The sequence below is a fragment of the Arvicanthis niloticus genome, chromosome 23 (assembly GCF_011762505.2).
Source record: "Arvicanthis niloticus isolate mArvNil1 chromosome 23, mArvNil1.pat.X, whole genome shotgun sequence".
In the NCBI taxonomy this organism is placed as follows: domain Eukaryota; kingdom Metazoa; phylum Chordata; class Mammalia; order Rodentia; family Muridae; genus Arvicanthis; species Arvicanthis niloticus.
In genome coordinates this window covers 16554744-16582181 of record NC_133430.1, presented here as the reverse complement: position 1 = coordinate 16582181, position 27438 = coordinate 16554744, and the positions used below count along the sequence as shown (strand labels likewise).

The window sequence follows — 27438 nt, the reverse complement described above, 5'->3', positions numbered from 1 at the left end:
CACGAGTAAGTCCTCCTCGTTTTCAGCTTTAAATAATCGTGGCAGGCTCGGAATAAAACTTAGGTCCCAGCCGACGAGGTTTGCGAGCTTCTGCGCTGTCCTCTTCTCTCACCCGGTTCCTCGCCACCCCTTCAGATGGTGTCGCCCGGGTCGTCCCCGCCTCAGCCGCTCTCCTCAGGCCCAAGATGGCGGCCACCACACAGGCGCTCCTGCCGGCTGTTCTCCGCCGCTGAGCGCGCGCTAGCTCTGCTCGCTCTCCGACCTGCGTTCCACTGGGGGTTGGGAAGGGCGGCGGACAGTGCCGGGGAAGACTGACCTGGCAGGTGAGGACGGGAGAAAGGAAGGAGCCCTCGGGTTGGGAGGAGGCCCTCAAGGGACTGGGTTCCCGCGTCGGCCCTGTGTCGCCCGGACGCGCTCCCGCGGTTTCGGTTGTGACCGTCTCCGTGGTTCCTGCAACAAGCGTTCCGCAAGGGGAAGAGAAGTGACTTTTCCACGGGCTGTAACCTCGGGGTGTTTGGGGCGCTCCTATGGTTCCTCCTCTGCTCTTTGCCTTCCCTTCTGTCGAATTCCTCTGACCTTTCATCCTCCGGAGCTAAAAGTAAATTCGAGTCCAGCTTGGGCTTTCCCCCGGTGCCGCTTTACCCCCCAAGCCTCCCCATCCGTGCCTTTCCCATCTTGGGTTCAGAGACCAGGGGACCAGCAGGTGCCCTCCCAGCTCCTGAATTACGAAGACCCATGAGAGGTTTATGCCACGCCTGGTTAGAATTAACGTCGCTCTCAGCGCTACCGCAATCGCTGTGTTTCCCAAGATCCCATTCTTATTTTTCTTGCTTACATACTTTTCAGGAAACCAGAAGTCAGGCCATTTTCAACCCCAGTACTCTGGCCCTTGTGACAGAGAGAACTTAAACATCATCTGTGTCTACCCTCTAACATTTAATTTTACAACTCCCTTCCTTGTTCCAAAGCCTTTCTTTACCTGAACGATTAAAGAGAGACTTCTCCCACTCTGTATAAACCCAGGACTAGTCCAGCTCCCTTTTTGCGTATTTCTCATTGATTGTCCTCAACTTGCACGATCATTCTCCAGAAAGCAAGCATATATTTGGGGACAATGAAAAGGTTGCACCTGAGCTGGATCAAGAGGAATTTGCTAAGCCTGGGAGAACAAAGTTACTCCTGGATGCAGAAGAGGGATTAAGAACTTGAGAAGGCTGGGCACTGTTGGGGAGATTTAAAATCAATCAATCAATCAATCAAACAAACAAACAAAAAACTGGTTGGTGGAGATTGAAGGTGCAAATTAGGTCAACTTGTGAGTGGTCTTGGAGCTTGGCTTTCATTTAGTTAACAGGAAGCTAGTGCACACTTGCAGGGAGCAGGCATGAGGTATTTATTTCTTAGAGTAGTCTTTCTTATAAGGATATGGAAGGACCAACCTGAGACAAGAAAACTAGGTGAAAGGGCACCCATTCAGGAAAGGCAACAAGCACCTCCATTGAGGCTGGAGAAGAAAGACCTGGAGAAATGAGGTAAATGTCCAACATAGGATTCCACTAGTGACTACCCGTTTGCTGGTGGTGGGTGGATGATTTTTAGTCTGGGAAATTTGAAGATTGGTGAAACCATTGAAATCAGTCTGAGACATGGACATAAAAACAGGGTGGTGCCAACTTTGCTCTTAAGCAGTGGCAAAACCACAATGGTTCCCAGCCCAAAGCATTGATTTTGGAGTCTAGACCTCTGCTATTACAGTAGCCACTAGCCACATGCAGTATTGAGCGCTTGGGATAAGGTTGGTTTGAACAGGGATGTACTGGAAAGTACATACCGAACATAGTGCAAAAACAGTGTAAACTGACTCATGAAATGATGACCTGTTGAAACGATGATTTGACACTGTTCAAACCCCAGGCAGACCTTACCTCTTTTTACTTTAAATGTGGCTGTGAGAATTTTTAAATTACATCTGTGGCTCACACTAGTCTAGACTAATGGTGGGAGAAGGATGAGTAGGGAGGCAAAATTTGAGCTAGACCTTGAGAAAATAGTAAGCTGGTGTCCAGCAGCTTCTGGTTACTCCTCACCCCACTCCCAGTAAAAACATTCAGTTATTTGTTTTTATTTTTTCCCCTTTAGGCAGTAAGATAGTTTTTAAGGTTGTTTTCTTTTGTCTTTGTTTTTTGTTTTGTTTTGTTTTGTTTTAAACTATCATTTCACAATAGCATGTTCTTGGGGGTGGGGGCCACACATCTACCACAGTGTACAAATGAAGGGCAGAGACAGCTTGGTGGAGTGGGTACTCTTCTTCCACCAAGTGGGTGCAAGGGATTGAACTCAGGCTTAAGTTAACCACTTGCCAGCCCTTCCTTCAAAGACTTTTGAACAAGGGGTAGTGTGTATAGAGATGTTTTGATTTCTCTGGCAGTCGTGTTTCCATTGACATAAAGAGGGGAAAAGCTTCGGGAATGAAATGGAGAAACCCAAATGTAAGGTAATGAGGCCTGCCATTCAGGTATCGGCAGTAAGAACAGAAAGGGGACATTATACGTGCAAGGTATTCTGAGGGAGAAGCAATCCAGAATTGATAGGAGCTGGTCCCAGAGAAATAAAGGGAAGACCTTCAGCCTTGGTTACTTAGCTAATAATTAATTGATAAGGAGTTAAAAAATACAGTTGAGACAAAAAAAAAAATTAGTCTTAGAATCAGTGAAGTGGAGAGGTGTTTGAGTGTAATTGAGAATTTCCCTTTTTCTATTTTTGTGTTCTGTTGGTGTTCGGTCATGCACATCCAGTTTTCCATCAGTACAGAGTTGCCTGTATTCTGTCTTCCTACTTAAGAATGAATTTGTAAGTGCTTCTGTATTGCCTGCAGAACTAGGCCCAGGGTCCTTCTGCTGGGCCTGTCCTGCTCACTTGGTCAGTCTGTCTGTCTTTTTATGGAAGCATGCCAAGCTGAATTTTTCACTGATACTCTCTAGCTTAGTGGTTTTCATCTTAGCTGATGTTATTCCAATCTTTTGAATGTCTTCTCTCTTTCTGCCCTGACCATGTAAGTCTTTAATAAGTAATCTTAGTTCCTTTAATAACAGAAGCAATTGAGAATTTTTTAAAGTCACTTAACTGAAATGGTATACATAAGCAGTTATAACCAGTTTGGCCCACTTATGTTTTATCCCTTTTGTAAATTTAACTCCTTACAATTTATGTGTGTCTTTTTTTTAGATTTAATTATTTTATGTGTATTAGCTTTTGCTTGTATGTATACATGTGCAACACATACATGTGTGGTGCCTTTGGATCCCCTGGAGCTGAGGTTGTAGATGGTTGGGAACCACTGTGTAGAGGCTGGGACATGAACCCAGATCCTCTATAAGAAGAGCAAGTGCTCTTAACCTCTGAGTCCTTTCTCAACCCCCAGTGTTTCTTTTTTTTAAATGGAACATATAGGCCCAGGCCTGATTGTACATGCCTGGAATCCTAGCATTTTAGAGGCTGAGGCAGGAGGATAAAGAATCTAAGTCTATTTTGCCATCTGAGGCTATTTGCGCTATATTGTCACAGGGAAAATTTGTCTAAAAAGCACTTCTTTTGTTGCTCATGACGCCTTAGAGAAAGACAGAAATTAAAACACCATAATTATAACTAGAAGTATATTGGTGGTATATTTGTTTAGCTATGTTATTGGAATCTTACACCTCTACCTCCCTTCCAATCCTTATTCCACTCTAATATCTTCCAATCTCATCCCCAACACTAGGTAAGAGAGAAAGAAGGTTAGGGGGGAAAGGGGGTATAGACCTTAAGACTACTTCCTGCTGTTTAGGGGCATTGGGTTTCTTGGCACAAGTCCAATCTTTGTGGTCAGGCTATCTCCAACTTCTCTCTTTGCTCAGGACCCTTGACAAACTGCAACAACAGGAACCAGCAGTAGCCACCACAGACCGTCTCCAGAGCCCCCAAAATTCCCACTGTAAACTATCTGCAGCTGGCAAAAATCATGTCCCTGCTAGTACACTCAGCAGATGATAATCACCTGCTGAGAGGTGGCCGCTTATCCCACACCTGGGATTAAAACAGAAACATCATCACATGACATAACTGGGTTTTTTTTTTTTTTTTTAAAGAAACCAAAATTCTTACCACAGAAGTAAATTACGTTCATGAGACTTTTTTAAAAAAGATTTATAAAGAACTTCTAAATTTGTGTTTTATCATATCTTCAGATAAAATATCAGTAAGTAATGAATCTAGTAAAGATGCTTTTCATCTGTTAAAAGTCTGGGTCTTTCTGTAAAAGTTAATGTGAACTCATTCAGTTATTTGCAAGCACTTTGAGTTTGGTTACATAATTAAAGTGAGAGCTGAAATCAATTTAAAGAGTTGGGCATTTAGTTCAGCACACTTGCTTAACATGCATGGGGCCCTAAGTTTGTGTTAAAAAAAAAAAAAGTAGAAGACATTTTGGGGAATATTGCCTACATTCTCTTCAAAATTATATTTTTGAACATTGTTGTAGAGTAGAAAGTTTTGCCCAGCATCTCAAAAAAGTAAACAAACAAAGGGAGTTGGATCAGTTAAAGGTACACCCTGCATTACCTGCTGAGCCAACTCACTTCCTGTTCCCAAAGCCCGCATACATTGCATCAGGAGTATGCCGAATGCCTACTTTGTGTCAGTTTTTGTTTTGAGAATTACAGACATAAGATACTGTCAAAATTAATTGCAAACATTAAGACAGTTTTCAGTTGCTTATAGTGTAGCACAAGTGTTGTTAACATTAAGCTTCCTGAAAACCGTGTTTCTATGAATGTATACATTGTGTGTGTGTGTGTGTCTGTGTGTCTGTGTGTCTCTGTGTGTGAAGGACTGTGGGAGAAAGGAAGAGGTATGGTTTCTAATCAGATTCTCTGGAGAGTGTATACATGATCTCTTGTATAGAGAAAAAAACATGCCAACTTACCAGTCCAGCTTTGAACGTGATTGGCCTTGGAGAGTGAGTTCTTAATTCACTGCCACTTAAGTACTGAGCACCATGGGTGGTGTAGTCTCTGCTCACATTAGTCTCCACATTATATGGACTCCTCTACCCTTTGTAAATGGCTATGACTACTAATGTTGTCTGGATTGGAGGCCCCTGGTGAGAAGTTGATTAACTTGCCCTGTATCCAGTAGGAGTGGATTGACATCTGGATCATTGATTCCAAAGTCCACTACTCTCCAACAGATGTGCCCTGAGGGGACTTGGAAGGACTTTGTAAACAAAGTTGTACTTTTAAATATGGCTGTGATAGAATGGGTTTTTAACATGCTAACTTTTAATCAGTCTAGAATTTCAGTGTACTTAAAAATTTGAAATAATCTGCCTGTTATATGGATTGTGGTTTTATGTTTAATTATATTTTTATTTGCAAGCACCTTTTAGATACCCATTACTGGACCAGAAAGATGACATCTATCATCAAATTAACTACCCTCTCTGGGGTCCAAGAAGAGTCTGCTCTTTGCTATCTTCTCCAGGTTGATGAGTTTAGATTTTTGTTGGACTGTGGCTGGGACGAGCACTTCTCTGTGGACATTATTGATTCCCTGAGGAAGTAAGTTACAGTTCAGACTTCTAAGGTTTTATTAAATCAGCTTTAAAAACTCCTTAGCTGGACAGTGGTGTTGGTGGTGCACGCCTTTAATCCCAGTACTTGGGAAGCAGAGGCAGGCAGATCTCTATGAGTTCAAGGCCAGCCTGGTCTACAGAGCAAGTTCCAGGGATCTAGGGTTACAGAGAAACCATGTCTCAAAAAAAACCAGATCAAGTTTTCTTCTACACTTTCATGACATCATTTGATGTTATATACTGTTGCTGTCATTTCTTTAGTTTATAGTAAATTTTATTTATAACAAAAAAACTAAATTGTGGCCATTGTAATTTACAAAGTTTTGATTGGCTGATAAGTTATGTTTTTGAAATACAGCAAAACCTTATTATTACTTTGCTAGTGAACCAGAGAAAGTATGCTCTTTACTTTTTGGAAAGAGCATGAGTTTGTCAAAACCTGAGGAGAGGGCACTTCCCTGAGAAAGTGCTGTCCTCTCATCACATGACCTCACTTTCTCTGTCTCCATATTCAACACTGTGACTTGCTTCTTTGAATGGTACCCTCCTGATACAAATATGTCAGGAAAAAAAAATCAGTTACATTTGCAACATTATTACTATTAGTGAAGGAAAAAGGAGAACTTGAAGCCAAAAAGAAAAAAGAAAATCTCTAAGGCATCTCCTTTATTCCTGTTGTCCCTGAGGATGTATCTATCCCAGGTTAATGATATTTCTACAACTGGCATTTTATTTTTGTCACCAAGCTAGAAAGCTGAAGCAAAGTCACTAAACTATGTGAGATTTAAATGTTGCCCCTTTAACAACATACGTGATACCCATTTAAAATCAACTTACATGTGGCGTCTACATTCCCCTTTTTAAGTGTTTTAAAGTGCACCTGATACCATAATATTAGTAATTTCAATTCACCGGGGGTGAGGGGGGCATTGTGTTAGCCCTTGGGTTTGCTCTTCAACCTTAGCGTACATTGACCCTAGAATGGGTCAATCATGATGGTGGTTCTGCCCTTTCTGCTCAAAGAACTGACAGTGCTGCCCTCTGGTTGTCTTCAAAGGCATGTTCACCAGATCGATGCAGTGCTCCTGTCTCACCCTGACCCACTCCACCTCGGTGCCCTCCCATTCGCCGTGGGGAAGCTGGGGCTGAACTGTGCCATCTATGCAACAATTCCTGTGTATAAAATGGGCCAGATGTTCATGTACGACCTTTATCAGGTAACTGAAACAATTATAAGAGAGGCTTTTGCATTCCACTCGTGATCATTTTTAATCCTTGGCTTGTTTTTCTTTTAGTCTCGACATAATACAGAAGATTTTACTCTCTTTACATTGGATGATGTGGATGCAGCCTTTGATAAAATACAGCAGCTAAAATTCTCTCAGATTGTGAACCTGAAAGGTAACGTAGTAAACTCATGGACTAATGGAGTGATGGAAGCTTTGTTGTTTGCTTTTTTCTGTCTTTGTGTTTTTAGCTTTTTAGTTTTTTCAGTCCCAGGAGATCCAAGCCAGAGCCTCATTCATGCTGGGCGAGGAATCTTCCCTGTAGCTGCATCATGCCAAGCTTGGACTAATGGAGTTGACTTAACCTTCTGAAAAGTACTGAAAGGAATTCATAATAAAAATTACAGGCAGTGTGGTATCGAAATAAAAAATAGCATTTGGAGCTTCCATTTGAATTTTAAAGTATTTCAGACTAAATACTGACAAAATGTTAACAGCTTGGGGTCCTCATATCTGGGTGGGAAATAGCGCTTAAGCTGTATAAAATGAACAAAGCTGATGTGTCTGGATCCTCCTCAGAACTTACGGTTAGGTTCAGGAGATGAACTGACTCAGAGTCCTGAATGTAGTAACCGAAGCAAATGAAATACTTGGACAGCAGAGTGGAAAATGTATTACTTAATAAGGATATTAAATGCCAAGTCTGCAACAGGGAAGCCTGTGACAGATTTTCTTTTACATGAACTCTGGCATTAAATACGTGGCACAGTAGCAGTGGCACCTCGTGCCTGTGATCCCAGCACGAGGAGGCTAAGGGAAGTATAATGAGTTCAAGACCTGTCTAGGGTAGTAGTGAGTTCAAGCATCCTGGGCTGCATGTAGTGAACCCTGTCAAAAAAGGGGGGGATGGGGAGGGGCTGGAGAGATGGCTCAGCAGTTAAGAGCACTGGCTGCTCTTCCAGTGGACCTTGGTTCAATTCCCAGCACCCACCAGACAGCTCACAGCTGTTTGTAGCTCTGGTTCCAAATCATCTGACGTCCTCACACAGATATGCATGCAGTCAGAACAACAATGCACATAAAATAAAAATAAATCTAAAAAAATTTTAAAAAAAAAGGCAACCAAGAAAAGTGACACACTAGCATTTGCTGCAGCTGATTGAGCCACAAAATGACCAGGAGTGGTGCGGGCTTAGCAGTTTTACTTGTGTTTAGCTTTTCTGTGAGTAAACTCTTTACCATGATGAGCTTCGTATTGTTATTCCATCAGTTTAACAGATTTGGGACCAACTTGACAATTATTTGTGCAATAATAAATATCACAACTTAGTCCTCAGGGTGTAGCGTAGTGGTGTTTGCCTGGCGTGCATGAGTCTCTGGGCTCAGTCCTCAGTACTACAAATACAATGTGCAGTTTGTGCTAAGTAATAGTGCGCTGGCTTTTAAGTCCCGTTGCTAGCCTTGTATTTATAAGCACAGATAGGTACCTCTGGGGGGCACATAATGAAACGAGAGGAATGGTCATCCCCATTAAGGGAGCAGAGTAGCTGGAGACAGGAGAGAAAGGCGTTCTTTTCACTGTAAGCATTTAACATCTGAATTTCATGCCACTGTGGACTACTGTGTTGCTGTTAACATAACTTAGAAATACAGCTGCCCTAGGGTTGTGAAAAGAAGTCTCAGAATTGACATTATCTTGTTGATGTAGGCAAAGGACATGGCTTGTCCATCACACCCCTGCCAGCTGGTCATATGATAGGAGGAACAATATGGAAAATAGTCAAAGATGGAGAAGAAGAAATTGTTTATGCCGTTGACTTCAACCACAAGAGGGAGATGTAGGTATATCTCGACGAGGGCTAAAGGAAACGCGGTTATTGTCTCCTTCACTGAAGGAAGTCTCAGAAGCAACTTTCTAATTTTGTTTTTTAATCAAACCTCTACAGCAATTTAAAACCATCAAGTACTAAGTCTTTTCATTGTAGGGCAACAAGTCCCTTATAAGACACAGCACTTAACTTCTTATGCATCAGTATCCATTCTGTAAAACAGATGATTCCCTGGAGGTGTTCAAAGGTGGTGAATTTTTGTACATTAAATTATATTTTATATGATCTTGACTTATTTCTTGATAGGATTTTGTGACTTCTTGTCTTTTTAGGGGCAGTAAACGTAGTGATTGCCATCTAATTTAATGATAATAAGTGACAGATTCTGTTTAAAATGGCATATATTAGTTATAATTTTATATTATTCATTTGATATTCAGAAAAATACTATAGATTATGTGTGTCCGTGCATGTATGTGAGTTCCTCCGGGCTTCCTTTGTCACATCTGTGCATTAAGTTCATGGGTATCTTGTGTTAGATTCCAGTAATCTCAAGCTCTTTACATTATGAAGCAGTAAGGACTAACAGGACATAGACTTGTAATTGTGGGTGAATGAGAAGGATGGAAAGGAAGCAAATGGTGAATGAAGCCAAATGAATTAAGAAGGTGACGGTAAATTCTAGGAGGGTCTAGAATGGAAGCTGTGTTGTTGTGTCTCTGATCTGGAAGAAATTGTACGCACAAAGATGAAGGCTCAAGTTACTTACAAAAGAAGTAATAAATTTGATTACATACAAATTTAAGTTAAAACAGTAAAGCCACTAAGCAGAGAAATGCTGTAGCAATTAGCCAATGATTTACATACGTATAAGACTAGGAGTTACTCAAGACATCAAAAATACACTAATTGCAAGATGGGCAAGTGTTAGTCACAAAGAGGATATTGAAATAATATGTACTTATTATATGCTTAGATTATTTTAAAATACTGATAGCTCTGACAGTCTTTCTGATCAAATCTTTTCAGAAAAGGATAAGCCTTTCCAGAAAGCCATTTGTCAATAATTGCATATTCTAGAGAATACATTTCAAGGAATGTCTTAAAGAAAAAAAACTATAGCCAGGTGCAGTGGCATACTATGCCTCTGTAATCCGAGTACTTGAGAGTTGGAGACAGGAGGTTGGGATTTCAAAAACATCTCTTTCAAAGATAAAGTGGTAAAAAGTGCATTCAGCAGATAAAAATAAATGGTCAGATGACTACAATACTGTACAGATATAACAGGAAGTTTGTGCAGTGTTGAGGTGGATGGATGCCTTGCTGCATGCCTATAATCCTGGCGTTTGCAAGGCTGAGGTAGGAGGATTGCACCGTCCCCTTGGCTGCATATAACCCAATTCTCTAAAAACAACCTTCGGGCAGAAAATTTTTACAATATCTAAAAGTTAGATTTAGAAAAGTGTTAATGTCACAGAAAAGTCTAGAATATAGAATGGATATATAGAAATAATACATGAGCTATCTATGTTCTAAATGCATATATGGATACAGAGAAAGACTTGTATATTTAGAAAGATTATGTCCAATATATCATATCACCTATCTCGAAGAAGTGGTCCTTGTTAGTGTGAGGGAGGCCTTGTAAAAGCAGTTTCTTATTTTTGTAATAGGTGAAGCTATTACTGTTCATTTGAAATGACAGATATTCTTTGTCTTTCAACTTTGTTATAGCCACTTAAATGGATGTTCCCTGGAAATGCTAAGCAGACCCTCTCTACTTATCACAGATTCATTTAATGCTACTTATGTGCAGCCTAGAAGAAAACAGAGGGATGAACAGCTCCTGAGTACGTATGTCTACTCTTCTGTTGGGATAGCTGTGATGTCGTAAAAGATCGCCTAACTCTAATATTTTTCTAATTGCATTTTATGCATTTTCTATGTGCATGTATGTATATATGTCAGCACGTGCTTGCCACAGAGTACATGTAGAGGTCAGAGGAAGTCAGTTCTCTCCTCCCACTATCTGGGTCATCAGGCTTGTCAACAAGTGCCTTAACCCATTAAACGGTTCTACTGGCCCCATAACTCTTGTGTTATTTTAAAGAAATGTTAATGTGACCAGTTCAAGATGCTCTCTAAAGGTGTTGGCTTCCTCTGCCACTCTGCCCATAGTGATAGCTCCCCCAGGCAGTCACTGGTCTCCGTCTAAATAACAACTGCTTATGTACAGATCAGAAGGACAGTGAACCAGAGAGAGAAGTGAGGATGCACAAGGTCTGCTGGCTGGGTGTTGGGTGTTTTATTCTGAGAGTTATCTTGCATTTACAGAGGTGCCTCTGAGCCATCACTTCTTGCTTCTGCTTTGACTCGTTCTGCTGTGCTTTGTCATTTTTTTTATAAGCCATATGTGATTGCAACAGGAAAGCTGGGTTCCACTATTAAGTTTATGAACAAACACTGTCATCTGTCTACTTATTAATTCTCTAACTTTAAGAAACTCTTTAATTCGTGTGCATGCACATGTGAGTACGTGTGAATGCACGTGTGTGTGTGCTTGCCATCTACAGTGTATGTGTTTACATGTGTGTTTTCCAGTTAGAGTTTGCCTTTACCCAACACTTTAAGGTGACTTTGAGAGCAGGGACATCTATTGCTAGTTGCTAGTGATACTTTTTTTTTCTTGGAAAGGAACATGCTCTATGTTTTATTCTACGTGCATGCATACAAAACATGTATCATATGTTTTATTCCTAGGAAAATATATTCAACTCAGTGAAAAGTAATTGTGTTAATCTGAACAAATACCTTTATATATGTCGTTGTGATCACTTATGCAGTCTTAATAAAAGGCACTGGGATATTGTGTTGTGCTAAACTTTGTTGCAAAGCACATGCTTTATAGGGTTCTTCTGTTCTTGATTAAGCAAATGTCCTGGAAACTCTTCGGGGTGATGGGAATGTGCTAATAGCCGTGGACACAGCGGGCAGAGTTCTGGAGCTTGCTCAACTTCTTGATCAGATTTGGAGAACTAAAGATGCGGGGTTGGGCGTTTACTCACTGGCTCTCCTGAATAACGTCAGTTACAACGTGGTGGAGTTTTCCAAATCACAGGTTTGTTCTCATATACCATTGAGTAAAAAGGTTGAGTGTGTGTCTTAATTGCCCTTCAGATTTTATTTTCCTGAAATTAATAGTAATAGTAGCTGAACATTATTTGCTTACTGTTCTTTGTTCTTCACATCACTTTTCTTTTAAACATAAAGTCTGTTTTTGTCTCCATTTTGCAGCTTGAAAAAAATTGCTTGGTTTTTTACTCTTGATTTTCTGATCTATAAAAATGGGGGTAAAAATAAAATATCAATGCAAGAATGCATCCTTCTTAAAATGAGTTCTTTCCCTCCAAGTGACAATCCCTGGGTTATAATATTCATATAGAACATCTTCATTCTCTTAAAAAGATTTAAGCTGGCATAGTGAAACGTTGGTTTTGTTGTTGTTGCTGTTGTTGTTGTTTAAGATTTAAAAACTGGAGGGGGATCTAATGAGGAAAGAAGCTGGCTAGCTACTTGTCCAAATTGTACAATTTAATCAACTAGGGGAAGGACTTAAAGCTTGATTATTGTTAAACATCTCACAGGTCTGGCATTTTCTAATTATTGTCATTTTTCTCCCTTGCATTAGGTAGAGTGGATGAGTGATAAATTGATGAGATGTTTTGAAGACAAAAGAAATAATCCATTTCAGTTTCGCCATCTCTCTCTGTGCCACGGTCTTTCTGACTTGGCTCGAGTTCCAAGCCCCAAAGTTGTACTTGCCAGCCAGCCTGACCTGGAGTGTGGATTCTCAAGGGACCTCTTTATTCAGTGGTGTCAGGACCCTAAGAACTCAATCATTCTAACTTATAGGACAACTCCTGGGACGTTAGCACGTTTCTTAATTGATAATCCTTCTGAGAAAGTTACAGAAATAGAGGTAAGCACTTATATTTGAACTTTATTCTCTTTATTCGGCACTGGGTCTGGTTAATGCTGCCTGTGCACATATGCGTTAATGAGGCCGTCCACTGAAGCACGGGCAGCACTCGTGTGCCATATCCCCAAAGAAAAACGACTTGTCCTACCCTCAGCAGCTGTCAGCTGCTTGGAGCTCTTCAGCTAAAGGTGGGGATCCTCTCCTATCTGGGCTGGAATTTTGCCTTGCTTGGTCTCATGCAGGTAATCACAGCTGCCAGAAGACATTTCTCAACACTTCTCTGTCTTCCAGCTCTTAAATTCTTCCTGCCCTCTCTTTTGCTGTGTTTCCTGAGACTTGGAGACGTGCAGCAGTTGGTACAGGGTTCCCATCTAGGGCTCATAGTCTCCCTTGACCATGGAAGAGTCTTCAGCTGCCCATCACAAAAAGCTTTTGCAACCAAGGTTGAGAGCAGCACTCATCTATGGTATAAACAAAAATGTTTGGAAGGCAGTTTAGCCTTTGGCTGGACTAGAACTCGGAGATCTACCTACCTCTACCTCCTGAGTGTTGGGATTAAAGATGTGTGCCTTCACACCCTTCACACATCTCTCTCCATTTCTCGAAGAATACCTTATTTCCTAGTGATCTTGTCCACTCTGCCTTGGCTGTCTCCCTGTCTACAGTGTCGGCAACTACAGGGTCAGTAGTTGTCAATCTCACTTGGGACATTCAGTCCCTTTTAATATGCATTGTCCTGTTAGCACAGGGACAGTGTCCCACGATTAAAACGCTGCAGGCATTGCTAGCAAGCCTACCTTTCTTCTTGACTAGCCACACCTTTGCCCTGATGTGTGTCTGTATTCAAGCAGCTTTATGCCATTTGAGTTAAACAGGAAGAGTAAACAGATTTCCCTTCATGTTGAGACCTCATCTCCAAGGGCATTTGGACACTGGCATTTGGCAGCAGGTTGATTTTTTTTTTTTTTTTTTTTTAATCCCCCATAAGCCAAATTTGCCTTCTTTCTCCTCCAGTATCCTACAGCTAGTTTCTAGCCTCATTGCTAGGGCAAGAGCTTGTCTGAAATTTAACAGAGAAGTTAGAAGAGTCAGTCAGGAACTCCTGTCCTACCACTAAGTAGAGTAACCCGCCTCTGCACCTTCATCTGCAAGGCAGCTAGTGGAATGGCCACGATGTGAAAAGATTTTGCTTAATAACTAAGCCATCAAATCTGTCAGTTTTCCACACCAGTACTGTTGACTCAGAAGCTCAGAGCCATCATTTCGGTGGCTTGGCCTGTAACTGTGGAGCTCTGTGTAGTTTAGGTGTCTATTTTGTATTACATCCTCATAGCAGCATTTGAAGGAATATTTACTTTGTAAAAAGCCGTGTGATACCGTCTTATATAATAAGTCATTTAAGAAAAGCATGACATCAGCAACCAAAGTCTGATAAATACTCACTGTAACTACAGCATCGCTGATCTAGGATCGTCAGCAAGCCTATCAAAATAAAATACTGTCTTGGGTTATTCAATAGCTTAGAAATACCAAGTTAAAAGAACTGAGAAGTACTTGAGATGGTTTCATGAGAGATGAAATGCTGAATTTGAAAATTTTAATTACTAGAAACTCAATTAGAGTTGATATGCCATTGAGGAGTTAAAAGGACATTAAAGGTTTGGGAAAACAAGAGGGAAAATGACATTGCAGAGCATCTTTATGATATCAGAAATAGCAGGAGCATAAGAGGTTTTAGTTTAAAAGGCTACTTAGTGCGCTCTGGTTCTGTCCCTGCTCACGTTGTCCTTCCCTCCCAGCGCCATGTTCTGCCCTCTACATGGTCACACCCAGAGCACTGTGTACTGTTGCTTGCCCCAAGCTTGCCAGTGTTTTCATAGGAAAAGCAGCACTTCATGGTCTCCTGTAAGGTCATACTCTTGTTCCAGAAGTGTGTTATGTACACTGGCCAGTAGCTGTAGTAACTGACTTCTCACACACAGCATTCCGTGGGGCCTGCTCCCAGGTCGTCACCATCACCATTCCCCTGTCCTGACCCTCCTGCCCCTTGCTCTTCTTTGACTCCCTGTAGCACTTACCTCTTTTTTTTTTTTTTTTTTTTTTTTTCTTTTTGATAATCGCCGTTCTTGCTGGGTGATTTGCATGGTCCTGTTAGTGACCCAGAACAGTTTTTCGCATACCTGTCAGCCATTTGTCTTCTTTTGAGAAACATCTATTTAAATCTGTTGCATGTTTCTAGACCAGATCACATGGGTTGTTACTGTTTGAGTTTTCCAAGTTCCTTGTGTGTTCTGAGTATCAGCCTCTTGTCAGATGTTTTCTCTTACTCTGGAGGCCGCATCTGGACTCTGATGGCTGTTTCCTTTGCTGTACAAGTGCTTTGTCGTTTCTTTATGCTTTCAGAGGACAACCCATATTCACTGTGGTCACACAGGCTCTGGTCTGCATCCACCTTTATTGTTTTATTTTGTTGTTGTTGTTTTGTTTTAATGAGCAGGGTCTCACTATATATATCCTAGCTGTCTTTGTATACCAGGCTAGCCTTGAACTCAAAGAGATCCATCTGCCTCCTCTTCCTGAGTACTGGGATGGAAGGGTGTGCGCCACCATGTTCAGCAAGCACACACTTTTCTGACCCAAGCACATGCTACACACACTGGTCAGTGCACTACTTATCCCTGGTGGTTCTGCCCATAGGGTAATCTCATGACTTACCCGCGCTGGCTCCTTGTCCTCCTCAGTCTGTTTAAAGGGCCTCAACTACAACTATCTAGTTAGATACAACCTTGTATTATTTTTGTTAATTTTTATTACAATGTATTCTTTATTGTTGTCTTTTTGCCACCAAAGTGAATAAAGTTTCAAAAAAGGAGGAACTTTTTTCATATTCTTAGTGGCCGGAATAGTGCCTAATGTACTGTTGGCTTGTTGAATGTGCTGGTTGCATCACAATGACAAAAGGCACAGCATTACACATGCATTTTGTTTGTAAACCATTTGAAAGAAAACTGCAGTTATTCCCGCCTAGCCTTGGATAGTGCCACAGTGGATTCTGTGGACGAAAGAGCCATAGGAAGCAGGAGATAAGCTCTGACCCTGCCAACTCTAGGCAGCTGGCACAGCAGTGTCCTTTTAAATTACATGTTCCAGTTTTGTCCCCGAGTACATGTACCCAGGAGTACATGTTGCACTGAGTCCTTGTGACTTGACATTTGAAAATTATTAATAATTTTTTAGGTTAGCATTGCAAAGTGGTGAGTTTCATTACAGCACCGTCACGTACACATGAGCCCTGTACTTGGCTCTCTCTCCCCGCCCCCGCTCGCTCCCTTCCTTCCCCCAAATAATTCCTCTTCCTGCTCTTCCCGAGTTCATCCCATCACTGTCTCTACTTCTCCCTCCATCTCTCTTCCTCCTTTCTTGTGATTTCATTTCTAGTTTCATGATCTCCCAACATATATGTGTATGTATGTGTGCATACACACACACACACACACTAAAATCTAGGCTCTGTTTACATTAAATACTTTGTCATTGGTTTATATGTGTGGGTGCTTTGCCTGCTTGTATGTCTGTATCATGTGCATGGCTAATGCCTATGGTGGCCTGAAGAGGGTGTTGAATGCCCCACAACTGTGCTTACAGACAGTTGTGTGCTGCCTGTCTTCCAAGAATTGAACCCAGATCATGTGGAAGAGCAGTCAGTCCTCAACCTCTGAGCCACGTCTCCAGCCCCTTGGTTTCTTTGATTATGTTTGTAAATCATTATGTATTTGTGGCTTGTATGTACACATGGTGCACTCGTGGAAGTCCAAGGACAACTGTCTGGAGTTGGTTCTCTCTTTCCACAGTGGGTTTTAGGTTGGAGCTTAGGTCATAGGGCATTCAGGCAAGTGCTTTTCCACTGAGCCGTCTCGCCAGCCCCAAGAATTCTCTAGTTTTTAAGGTACTCTGATGATAAGAGAATAAAAACTGCTAATTTAGTTGTTCCATATTGATGAATTTGCCCAGTTATTATTATTTTAAAGGTTACTACTATATACTTTTTTTTTAAAACATCTCTTTCAGTAAATTGAATTCTAGAAATAAGAAGATCTGTATCAAAAGACAAGCACAGTTTAATTTTTAGTTGTTAACAAATTATCTTCTGGCAGTTTGCTAATATCCCCTGGAAACACTGTAAGGTACCCTTTCCCCAGGTAGCAAGTACCATTTCCAGCCTTGCAGATTAAACAAATTGTGATAACTTATGTGTTGCCTGTGTCAACAACCGCTACGTCACCTGTCCGTAGCTGTAAGCCATCCATGTTTCTTACTGTTTAAATGTCCTTGGCATAGCTTGTCCTTTTTGATGTGGCATCTTGATTTGGAGAGTTCTTAGGAACGAATGGCTTCTGACAGGCATAGTTCAGCCAGCTTTTTCATCTTTTCTTTCATGTCTGTGAGATTTAAAAGACTTTTATTTTTTGTATGTATTCTCTATTCATTTTTTTTTTTCATTATGACTTATGACTTTGGGGCTTTATGTGACTTTTCTACTTCATACTATAAAAATACTTCCCTTTCCTCCTCCCTCGATCGACTGGCGTAATTTAATGAGTTTGATGGAAATCCACTCCCCTCACAGCTCACTCGTAGTGCCAGTCTAAACAAGATCTATAACATTGTCATGGAAACCTGATTAATTCACTTTATGATGCATCTCACGCCCACTGCCCAACCCTCCTGACACTGCCTTTTCTGTTGTCTATATTTCATCAGCTGAGGAAACGTGTGAAGCTTGAAGGGAAAGAACTTGAGGAATATGTGGAAAAAGAAAAACTAAAGAAAGAAGCTGCTAAGAAACTGGAGCAGTCGAAAGAGTGAGTCGCTCTTATCAAGAGTAACTTCTGAGTTACTCATAAGGTTAAGTCCGTGCATGTAATGTAAAAAGAATACATTTGTAGGATTTAACACTCAATGGAAATAACTTAAATTTCCTTAGGACTTTATGATTCTTATCAAAGTTTTTAAATTGTAAAAATAAAATTCTTTCAGTACTAATAATACCAATTTATTAAGCAAATTAATGTTGTTTTTTTTTTTTTTACAAAATATTGATCCATTTATACTGACTGTCATATTTCAGTTGGGGTCAACGTTGGATAGGAATTCATTCATAGTTTTATAAATATTAAGTCAAAGTGCCTCAGGGACATGATAACCCGTTGTGTTGCCAAACCTTGCAGGGCAGACATCGATTCCAGTGACGAGAGTGACGTGGAAGAAGATGTCGACCAGCCGTCGGCTCACAAGACAAAGCACGACCTGATGATGAAGGGGGAAGGCAGCCGAAAAGGGAGCTTCTTCAAACAGGCCAAAAAGTCCTACCCCATGTTTCCTGCCCCAGAAGAAAGAATTAAATGGGACGAGTATGGAGAGATCATCAAGTATGTGAACAAAACAAACTCTCCTGGCTCCATGAATTTGATCTCTGTAGTCACCATGAGCTAAGCTTGGAAAAAAAACCAGAAGGCTCCTTATTTGAAGCACAAAAACAGAAATGTTGAGGGCGTCCTGAGCATTAGTAGTGAAGGGAAAGTTAGTTTCATTAGCTAGTTACAGGAGAGCTTTTAGGAAAGACAGTCTAGACATTCTTTCCCCTTATTAAGAGGTGAGGGACATGCTGTGAAGGGAGAGAAGAACAACTTCTGTTCGTGACTGTTTATTTGAGGAGTGGCTTATGATGCTTTGGCTACAAGGGGAATGTGAGATAAAGGTGGACCCATGAAAAACAACTGAAACCACGGGCTCCAATTACAAATTTGAAAACACTGCTAACCTAAGTAAAAGTCTCCAGGGTACCCTCAGCTTCCCCAGAAAATGTCAGGTGCCTCAGCCTAACGCAGTGCCTGACACTCTTAGTTCTTCCTGCTTTTCTCTCATGTTTTCTCTTCCTCTTCCTCTTCCTCTCTGGCTATGGAAAATATACTTAAGGATCTGAGTGTTGACACCCATGTAATTACTGCTTATGTAGCCAGGATTATAAGCATCCTTTATACTTGCATACGACTCCCATGACAGTATGGAGCAGTTCATAGACTCAGGTCATTCTTGGGCTTGCTTAGGAAAATTTCATTGCCTACATGGCCCTCGAAAGCAACGGAAAGAAAATGTGTGCATATGGATGTAAGAGGAGAACTTGCAACAGTCACTTCTCTCATTCCACTGTGGGTTCTAGAGATCAAGCTTGGCTTGTCAGTTTGGGCAGCAAATTTCCTAACCCACTGAGCCATCTCACTGTCCTGGACACTATTTAACTTGACTCTTCCTCAGAAACAGGGATACAAGTTAAATGAAATTGTAGGAAGTTTTTGTTGCTTTGGTTTTTTAGGGAGGGGGGAGATGGAGGGAGGCTTAGGGATCAAACCCATGGCTAATACACGCTCAGCAGTTATAATACCACTGGGTTACCCTCTGTCCCATGAGGGTTTGTTTTTAAGGTGTCTAGCTTGCATCATTCTAAACGTGCTTTAAGTGGCTGTTGCTGCTTTTGTTATTCTATGGTTTTTACAGGTAGAGATGTTGGCTGTGGGGAATAAAGAGCTGTAGCAACCGGGGTGCTGGGTAATAAAGCCTGAGAATGATCTAGAAAGTTAAAAGGATGACCACAGGGTTAGAGAGATTTATAAAACCAGCTATCTCATGCCTCAGTAATGCCCATAGAGAGAACTACACACACACACATGTATATTCACTCTTAAGTAAATTATAGAAAGAGTGCAGGGCCAGACTACAGGAGTGCTCATTTCGGCCATTCAGATCTTCTTGTGGCCTGTTCAGGGGTTCTCACTGGTCTACAGCATCCTTAAAGAGTTTGCTTGGACTGTGGATATAGCTCAGGAATAGCATGCTTGCCTGGGTTGTGCAAGGTATTGCTAAATAAATAGCACTCTTCGATGGTTATGAAAAACATTATACATGTAGTCATCGGATGATTAATATTATGTATTAATTAGCTTTGAGTTAAATGAATATTTAAGTCTTAAAATACATGAGTCTTAAAATTCTATTAGTCAATTACATATGTTACATAATGTTAGCATGCCTTCCACATGTCTAATTAGAGACTCACTGTTTAGACCAGAAGATTTCTTAGTGCCAGAACTTCAGGCTACTGAAGAAGAAAAAAACAAATTAGAATCCGGTTTGACAAATGGAGAGGAGCCCATGGACCAGGACCTATCTGATGTTCCCACCAAGTGTGTTTCTGCAACAGAGTCTATTGAGATAAAGTAAGTGCCTTCGCAGGGTTTGGAGATTAGGTTATAAGATAGTTCCAAGCACTTGAGTTATGTAACATAGATTGTTTCAAAAGTGGAATTTCAGCAGAGCCTCTAGTAAGCTCTTGCTTTTAAAATTCCTCTTTCTGTGAGAAGACCTGTGAAGGATGGTGGTGTTTTCATTGATAATACTTGGATACCAGAGTAATTGGGTTAGTGGTAGGATAGAGAGGGAGCTGAACATTAAATGTACATTTGTATGAAGAGACATTATTTCTGGCTTTTTTAATAAGTCTGGTAACAGGTGTGAGAGCAGTACAACTGAGAAGCTAATTCTTCTGAGTTACTGCTTATTTCATGAAATGTCCTCCTTAGCATAGGCATTCTAATAACTGGAGCTAGGAAGTTTAACAGGACCAGAAGTAGTTAAGAAACTTCCCTTTTCTTTTTCGCATAATGCAGTTAACACTGCCAAGAAGTCACTATTTTGGAATTTGAATCATTGGAGAACACGTGATTTGTTTGTCCAGTGACATCTTTTGTATATATTCTTGGACACAGTTTAGTTGGGATACATACTGTAACACGTGTTTCACGATTGCCCCTTAAGTTTTGTGCATTTCTTGGCTAATGGTAAAAGCCTAGTTTTTAAATTAACTTACCAAGACAGTGAACTTGAATAATGATGTCTAATTACAGAGCCAGAGTTACTTACATAGACTATGAGGGACGCTCCGATGGAGACTCCATTAAAAAGATCATCAATCAGATGAAACCGAGACAGCTGATCATTGTCCATGGCCCACCAGAGGCCAGTCAGGATCTAGCCGAGTGCTGCCGTGCGTTTGGTGGGAAAGATATTAAAGTGTACATGCCAAAGCTGCACGAGACAGTCGATGCCACCAGTGAGACACATATCTACCAGGTAAGTGCGTGGGTGGAGCCATGGGGAAACAGACATTGCTGTTCACACTAGCCCACTACACTAGGAGTATGGCGAGTGAGGTGGGTACCGCAGGAGAGTGTAAAGAAGGGGACAGGAGGGGCTCCTGTCCAAGTTGGAGGTTTAGGAAAGGCTTTCTGAGCTGGCTCTTCTCGGATATCAGGATACAACAGCAGCAAAGAGTAGGGAGGATGCTCTAGGCAGACGTGAGGGGATAAGAGATCACAAAATTAGAAAGACATGTTCATTTGTGAATGACAGGGTCTGGCTGTGTAGCCCAGGCTAATCTCAAACTCTCTTCTGCCTCAGCCTCCGAGGTGCTGGAATTATTGGCATGTATTACCGTACCTCAAAAAACCAACAACAACAACAAAATTAACCTTTGCGACAGTTCTTCTCCTAATTGGGAGAAATAGAAACAGGAATAGCTAGTTAGAAGAGAAACCTGGTTGTGGGAGGTAGTGTCAGTTGAAGGTAGGGGTTACATCTTTGTCTGGAGGAAGTTAGATCTTGCCAAGCAGAAAAATTATTCTGGGTAAATAAGAGGAAGAGACATGGGGGTGTGAAATTACATGGCACGTTCCAGAAAGCACAGGAGCCAGCACTCTAAGGTATGCCAGCTGTAGCTGCACATCTGGACTTAGTCTTTTTTTCAGTAATTACACTAGAAATACTAGAGGCAGCATCCAGTGTTAGTATCAGGGTGGGAGTAGGGGGTTCCATGTGATTCTGTTTTGCAGTCATATTGAGAACCTTGTTTTGGAAAGTGGCCAAGGATCTTTAAGACCTTACAGATAAGTATGTCATTGTGAAGACTGAAGATCTAAGGAGAGATGTTTTTAGATGTTGATCATATTGCCAGAGTAAGATAATGACAGAGATTGTGTTTAACTAGTTACCCACACCCTGTGGGTTTTTTTCTTCCCCCTCCCCGTGCATATCCAGGTAAGATTAAAGGACTCACTTGTCAGCTCCCTTCAGTTCTGTAAAGCTAAAGATGCCGAGTTAGCTTGGATAGATGGTGTCTTAGACATGAGAGTTTCCAAAGTGGACACAGGAGTTATTTTAGAAGAGGGAGAACTCAAGGACGATGGAGAAGACTCGGACATGCAAGTGGATGCTCCTTCAGATTCTAGTGTGATAGCCCAGCAGAAGGCCATGAAGAGTCTGTTTGGAGATGATGAGAAAGAGTTGGGTGAGGAGAGTGAGATCATCCCCACACTGGAGCCTTTGCCACCTCACGAGGTGAGAAGAAGCCTGTGCCATCTCTGTGTCTGTTTAGTGGTGCTGGGATTGATGGGGGGGGGGGGGGGCATGTGCTCGCCACATGCTCTGCCGTTGAGCAGGCCCTCTCCATTGATTGTTCCTCTAGTTTCCCTGTTGTGATTTTAGCCATTTAAAATACATTGTATGGGGGCCAATTTTGGAGTTCTTAAAAATGATTACCCAGGACGTATGTCTATGTATCTTGATCTGTGCAGCTAGAGAATGATAATTTCAAGGAAACCCTTATCAAATCTTCTTTTTTCATTATTAAAAAATTTTATGTAGCATACACAGAATTAAGGTTTATGATTTTTAAACAGAATATTTTGCTAATTCTCCCTCTTTCTTCTCCCTCATCCCCTGGCCCTCCTTTATGCTTTCATGGCATGTGGGCCATATTACCCTCTCCTAGCTGCTAATACAGGTGTGCCATATTACCCTACTCTAGCTAATAATGCAGTTCATGATTTGATTTTTAGTGTGGACTTTGACATACACAATCTGATTGGAGGATTGTCTCCCTGGAGATGGGAGTTTCCAAGGATGCCATTTTTCTGTTGTCAGTTCCATTCAAATCACTTCGGTTTTGATGCAGTTAAACATCTTCCATGAGTACAGCTTTACTGCAAACCTAGGAGTTACATGTTCTCAAGAGGGACTTGGTTAATTAGAAAGGCTTCTAGGTAATGAAATTAGAGCAATATTAACCTGTAAGAGTCCTACAGACTTGTCAAGTGAAGCCTTTTAGCCTGCCATGGGGTCTGAGCTAGCACGACGACGACTCTTGAAATGCAGGGGAGATGTGAGGAGTTCTTTTTTCTCTGTGCTAAAGCTATAGTGCTCTTCAGAACACTTTCAGAGTAGCAGCATTAGGCAAAACCACTTGCTCGTCTGATCCTCAGCCTGTAGCACCCATTGCAGTCACTCTGAGGTAGGAGGGAATGTGGAAGTGGCCTTAGGGACTTAGCCTCTGAACTAAGCAGGGACTGGGACCTGGAAAATGAGGTTCCAGTTCCGTTCTGCCTCTTGATACTTTAGTTGACCCCTCCAGCAAGTGGGTGAGCGAAGAGCATAATATTGCCTTGAGTCTCTGCTATTAGGAGACATGAGTAATAAAATTGTGAAACATCAGAAGATGTGAAAGGCTTTGTAATGGTTAAGTGACAAGGTAGAACCCAGAATAACAAACTCAGAATGTAATTTACAGTCTTAAAAAGATCTGTCAAAGGACTCAAGGGATTAATAAAACTATCTCAGAGGTCGTGCAGTGTTCCACTTTATCTAATACAGCTTTGTGTCTACTGTTCTACTGAAGTTCCTGTTTCTCCCTTGACCTTATTCAAGGTTCCTGGACATCAGTCAGTTTTTATGAATGAACCGAGACTGTCTGACTTCAAGCAAGTTCTTTTGCGGGAGGGGATTCAAGCGGAATTTGTAGGGGGCGTACTTGTCTGCAACAATCAAGTAGCGGTTCGCAGAGTAAGTTCATTTTTCATAAGGGCTAGGTTGAATGTGTGCTTCTGAAGCTTTATCGTAATTCTGCAGTCTTATAATTTCATAAAACTGAAAACCAGCCATTTAAATCCACAATGGCGGCTGTAAAGGCTTACAGCAGTGATTCAGATGAATGGCACATGGTTTTATAGTGAGTTTTTATCATTTGAATCTTCTGACATTTATGTGTCTATAAAAACCCATTACTACAACGTTTTACCTATATTCTGAAGTGAGGGCAACCCATTTCCTGACCAGTCATAAAGTGGCCCATGTTATAAATGTTGCTTATTTCTGCATGTTGATGAATGGGAGATGTACTAAAGAACTTTTAAAACTCTTTTTCTAGACAGAAACTGGACGCATCGGGTTAGAAGGCTGCCTTTGTCAAGACTTTTATAGGATACGAGACCTTTTATATGAACAGTATGCCATTGTGTAAAGGACATGATGTCAAGACGTGTCTGCTTGACCTTTCTCAGGAAGAAAGGATTCTCATCTGAGGCTAAACTTTTGCTGTCTTGTTTTGTAACATACAAAAAGAATCTGCCAGGAAATGTGAGCATGTATTAGATTTTTGAACAATATGAATCAAGGGTCTGGGGTGTAGCTCAGTGGTAGAGCTCTTGCCGAGCATGTGCAAGGCCCTAGGCTTGATTCTCTGTGCTGAATAAAGAAAGAAAGAAAATGTAAATAGAACCATTTTGTAAATGCTCTTGCCTAGCTCTGAATGCTTGAGGCCCAAGAAGAGACAGGCCCAGAGCTGAAGGGGATTGGTTTCCTCTGCAGATCCCTTGTTCCAGGGGCTCATTACTTGAAGAAGAAAAAGGAGAAAACAAACAAAAGAACAGTGCAACTTAGCAAACCAGTTGATGGCCTTACAGAAACTAGTGTGCATGCATGTGTGCAAACAGTTTCATGTGTTTTCTGGAATAAGAAGGGAGAATTGTATAGGAAGAATATGCTATGGAAGGTAACAGAAGCCTCGTGAGACATTTTTCTTAAGAAGGGGTGATGTGCTGCTCCTTTTGAGCTCTGATATGCAATTGCTCCACGTGGAGCCTCTATCCTCCCTCTACCTTCAGTGCAGTGTGAGGCAGTACAGTTAGTTTAGAAACAAACTTTTATTTCTCCCATTTCTTTTGTTTATTAAGATTTTGTTGTTATTCAATTTGAATTTATAAGCTCATCATTTGAATAAATGTTATCTAAAAGAAAGCCTCTAAGCTGAATGTGGTACATGCACTTCTAAACCCAGCCCTCGGGAGGCTGGCGGAGAAGGATTGTGAGTTAGAGGCCAGCTCGAGCTGCATGGTGAGAGCCTGTCTCAGCCTGCAAAAGGAAGGCCTGGTGTGTTACCAGTTCTGCATATATTTTATTAAGAATCATCTTAACTGTTGGGCCAGTAACTGTATCTGAAACCATCCGATGCTCTGTTTTTTTAAAAAGCAAATGTCGAGCCTCACATTTTTATAAGGTAACAGTGTGATTTAATTAAAGGGTGTAAATGTTTTCCTTTCCGAGCTTGTTTTCTAAGTTTATGTAGACAGTGGTTGGATTTTCTGCTCATTACTACAAATATAGTACTGAACCCAGGGAATTGCCATCCTTGATCCAGAACAAGAGAATTCTGTTAGAGAGTAAAAACTGAAAATATGTAACTCTGTTGACTGGAACAGTGAGCCATGCTGTCCTGTTGTAGTTTGTCGGTTTAATTTTTAGAAGGTAGCTTAAACAGGTAGATCCTTGATACCTTCTTAAGCATGTGAACCCTCTTCACTACACTTAGCATTCAGAGAGGCTTCACTTTTGTTTAACTCTGGAACTGTATATTTCAACCCAATGACCCACTCTCAGTCCAGAGTTAGTCTCTTATTCAGCTTCACTGCTGACAGAACCTTCCGTGTGGATTACAGCACTGAAGCAAAGTTTGTAGCCTTCTGATACTGAAAACCAGGTGTACAAAATTGTGTTGCAGAAGTGAGTGTAAAGGGTGTATTTTCCTTTTAGCAGTCATGAAACATTCCTCTTTCACTCCTGTTACTATATAGAGGAAGCCTATAATTCTGTTTCTATTCCAGGAGAAGGAAACCTGCAGTTGTTACATGCTATAAGCTCTGGATATATCTATTACATGATAATACCTACATCTAAATGTCTTTCTTGCCTAACCTTTCTGCTGACCTAAGAACAGGAATTAGATTTTAAGGTATTCCTTGAAGATTGGCTGTTGTGCATGATGCCATTGGAGAGCAATACTACTGCCTGTGTCCCAAAATTTCCGAAATGGAGACCTTCACTCAAGCCTCAGCTACTTAAGAAAAACATGACTTTTAAAGACAACAGTGAGCTAAGTCATGAGAGCAGAGAGGTTCTCAGATGCAAAGATAAACACAGCATGTGAGACACCAGCCAATGACTGCAGATAGTTTTCTTAAAAAGAAATTGTATCTGGGCATGGTGGCACATACCTGTAATCTCACCAACTTAATTCAAACTTGGCTTAAGGCCAGTCTGGACCACATAATGACCCTGAAAGGGGTTGGGGTGATAGCTCAGTGGACGAGTACTTTACCTAGCATGTGCGAGGCCCTGGATTTGACCCCCAGGTCTGAAGGTTGGGGGCTTGCTTATTGTATTTGTTGCAGTGTGGTTATACATGTCAGGCATCTCTGCAGTTATTTCTATATTTTTGTGACTCAGTACGTGACCTGAGACAATAAAGAAGAAATTAGTTTGTAAGGTGGGTTGTTCACCTTTTTTGTGTGTGTCTGTGTGCAGTTTACATACTGTAAAATATTTACTCTTTTTAAGTATACAATTCACTGGTTTTGGCCAAATCTGCAACCACTTCTATGTAATTCCAAAATTTTTTTTTTTATCATTCCCAAAAGAAACCCAGTAACCATTTGTACTCCATTTTCTCTTCTCCCTAGTTAATCGTCAATCTTTCTGCCTCTTCCAGACATTTCATAAAGAATCATGCAACAATGCTGCCTTCCTTGTCCTCTTTTTATTTCAAGATTCATTAATGTAGACATGTGTCAGCATAATCTTTGTTTGCTTTGGGACGTGGTCTTGCATTGTGAAGCTCAAGCTGTTTCAGACTCATAATCCTCCTGCGTCTGGCGTGCTGGGATTATAGGTGTATACTTTCAGATTCATTTTGTAGTCCTGTGACACTCCTTCGTTTGGATGTCGTGTCTGTTCGTCAGCTGATGTACACTGAGTAGTTCCCAGTGGTCTTGGCTGCTATAAAGAATGTTGCTTTGAACATTTTTGTGCAAGACTTTTTAAAAAAAAAAAAAAAAAAAACGAACATTTGTATTGTACATTTTCCTGTGTGTATGCTTGAGAATAGGATTGTTGGGCCATGTGGTATCTTCGCTTAACCTTCTTAGGAACTATTGATTTGTGAAGTAGGTGTACTGTTTCGTGTTCTGATTGGCATACATGTAAGGAAAGGTTCCATTTGTTGCTGCATGCGGTATTGACGCCGTCTTCTCTTCCCACCATCCTCAGCATGTGAGGAGGTACTGCCTGGAGGCTTTGACTTATATCTTGCTAATAAAGAAAAGATGCTGAGTGTGCCGTGTTTCCTGTGCTTATTGAATGGATATTGTATATGTCGTGGAGTAATGTCTCTTCAACTTCTTTGTCTGTCTGTAAGCTATTCATCTTTTTCATTGTTAGTAGTAAGCTTTGTATGTTTTTCTAGATATTTCTATATATGCGTGGTAAATACTTCTGGGGCTTGTCTTTACTTTGTTGGTCATTGAAACAAAATTTATATTGGTCAAGTCCATTTCTTCTCTTTGGTCACTTGTA

The 27438-nt window shown here is 41.1% G+C and overlaps 2 protein-coding genes across 3 annotated transcripts; one reads left to right on the top strand and one right to left on the bottom strand.

The window, feature by feature from the left end:
- Nucleotides 1-28: 28 nt before the first annotated feature.
- LOC143436859 (uncharacterized) lies at nt 29-737 on the bottom strand. Its single transcript, XM_076921365.1, has 2 exons — nt 577-737; nt 29-450 (listed from the first exon to the last, which is right to left on the bottom strand). Exons 1-2 carry the CDS (start codon nt 581-583, stop codon nt 29-31), a joined length of 429 nt encoding a protein of 142 aa, XP_076777480.1. The 5' UTR covers nt 584-737.
- Nucleotides 180-27198, top strand: Cpsf2 (cleavage and polyadenylation specific factor 2). Of its 2 annotated transcripts, none has more exons than XM_076921363.1 (15): nt 180-323; nt 5416-5597; nt 6669-6828; nt 6907-7012; nt 8546-8675; nt 10401-10516; nt 11597-11784; nt 12355-12645; nt 17407-17507; nt 17874-18074; nt 19767-19919; nt 20607-20832; nt 21796-22095; nt 23461-23595; nt 23960-27198. In XM_076921363.1, the coding sequence occupies exons 2-15, from the start codon at nt 5449-5451 to the stop codon at nt 24050-24052; spliced, it is 2349 nt and encodes a 782-aa protein (XP_076777478.1). In that variant the 5' UTR covers nt 180-323; nt 5416-5448; the 3' UTR covers nt 24053-27198. The 2 variants fall into 2 exon arrangements, with proteins under 2 accessions (XP_076777478.1, XP_076777479.1); XM_076921364.1 differs by having other exon boundaries at nt 181-323; nt 5426-5597.
- Nucleotides 27199-27438: the final 240 nt, after the last annotated feature.

Coding starts and splice junctions, on each gene's coding strand:
- Cpsf2 (XM_076921363.1), top strand. CDS start 5,449: ATGACATCTATCATCAAATTAACTACCCTCTCTGGGGTCCAAGAAGAG. Junction 10,517..11,596: donor GAGGGATGAACAGCTCCTGA/GTACGTATGTCT, acceptor TTCTTGATTAAG/CAAATGTCCTGGAAACTCTT. Junction 17,508..17,873: donor AAACTGGAGCAGTCGAAAGA/GTGAGTCGCTCT, acceptor CAAACCTTGCAG/GGCAGACATCGATTCCAGTG.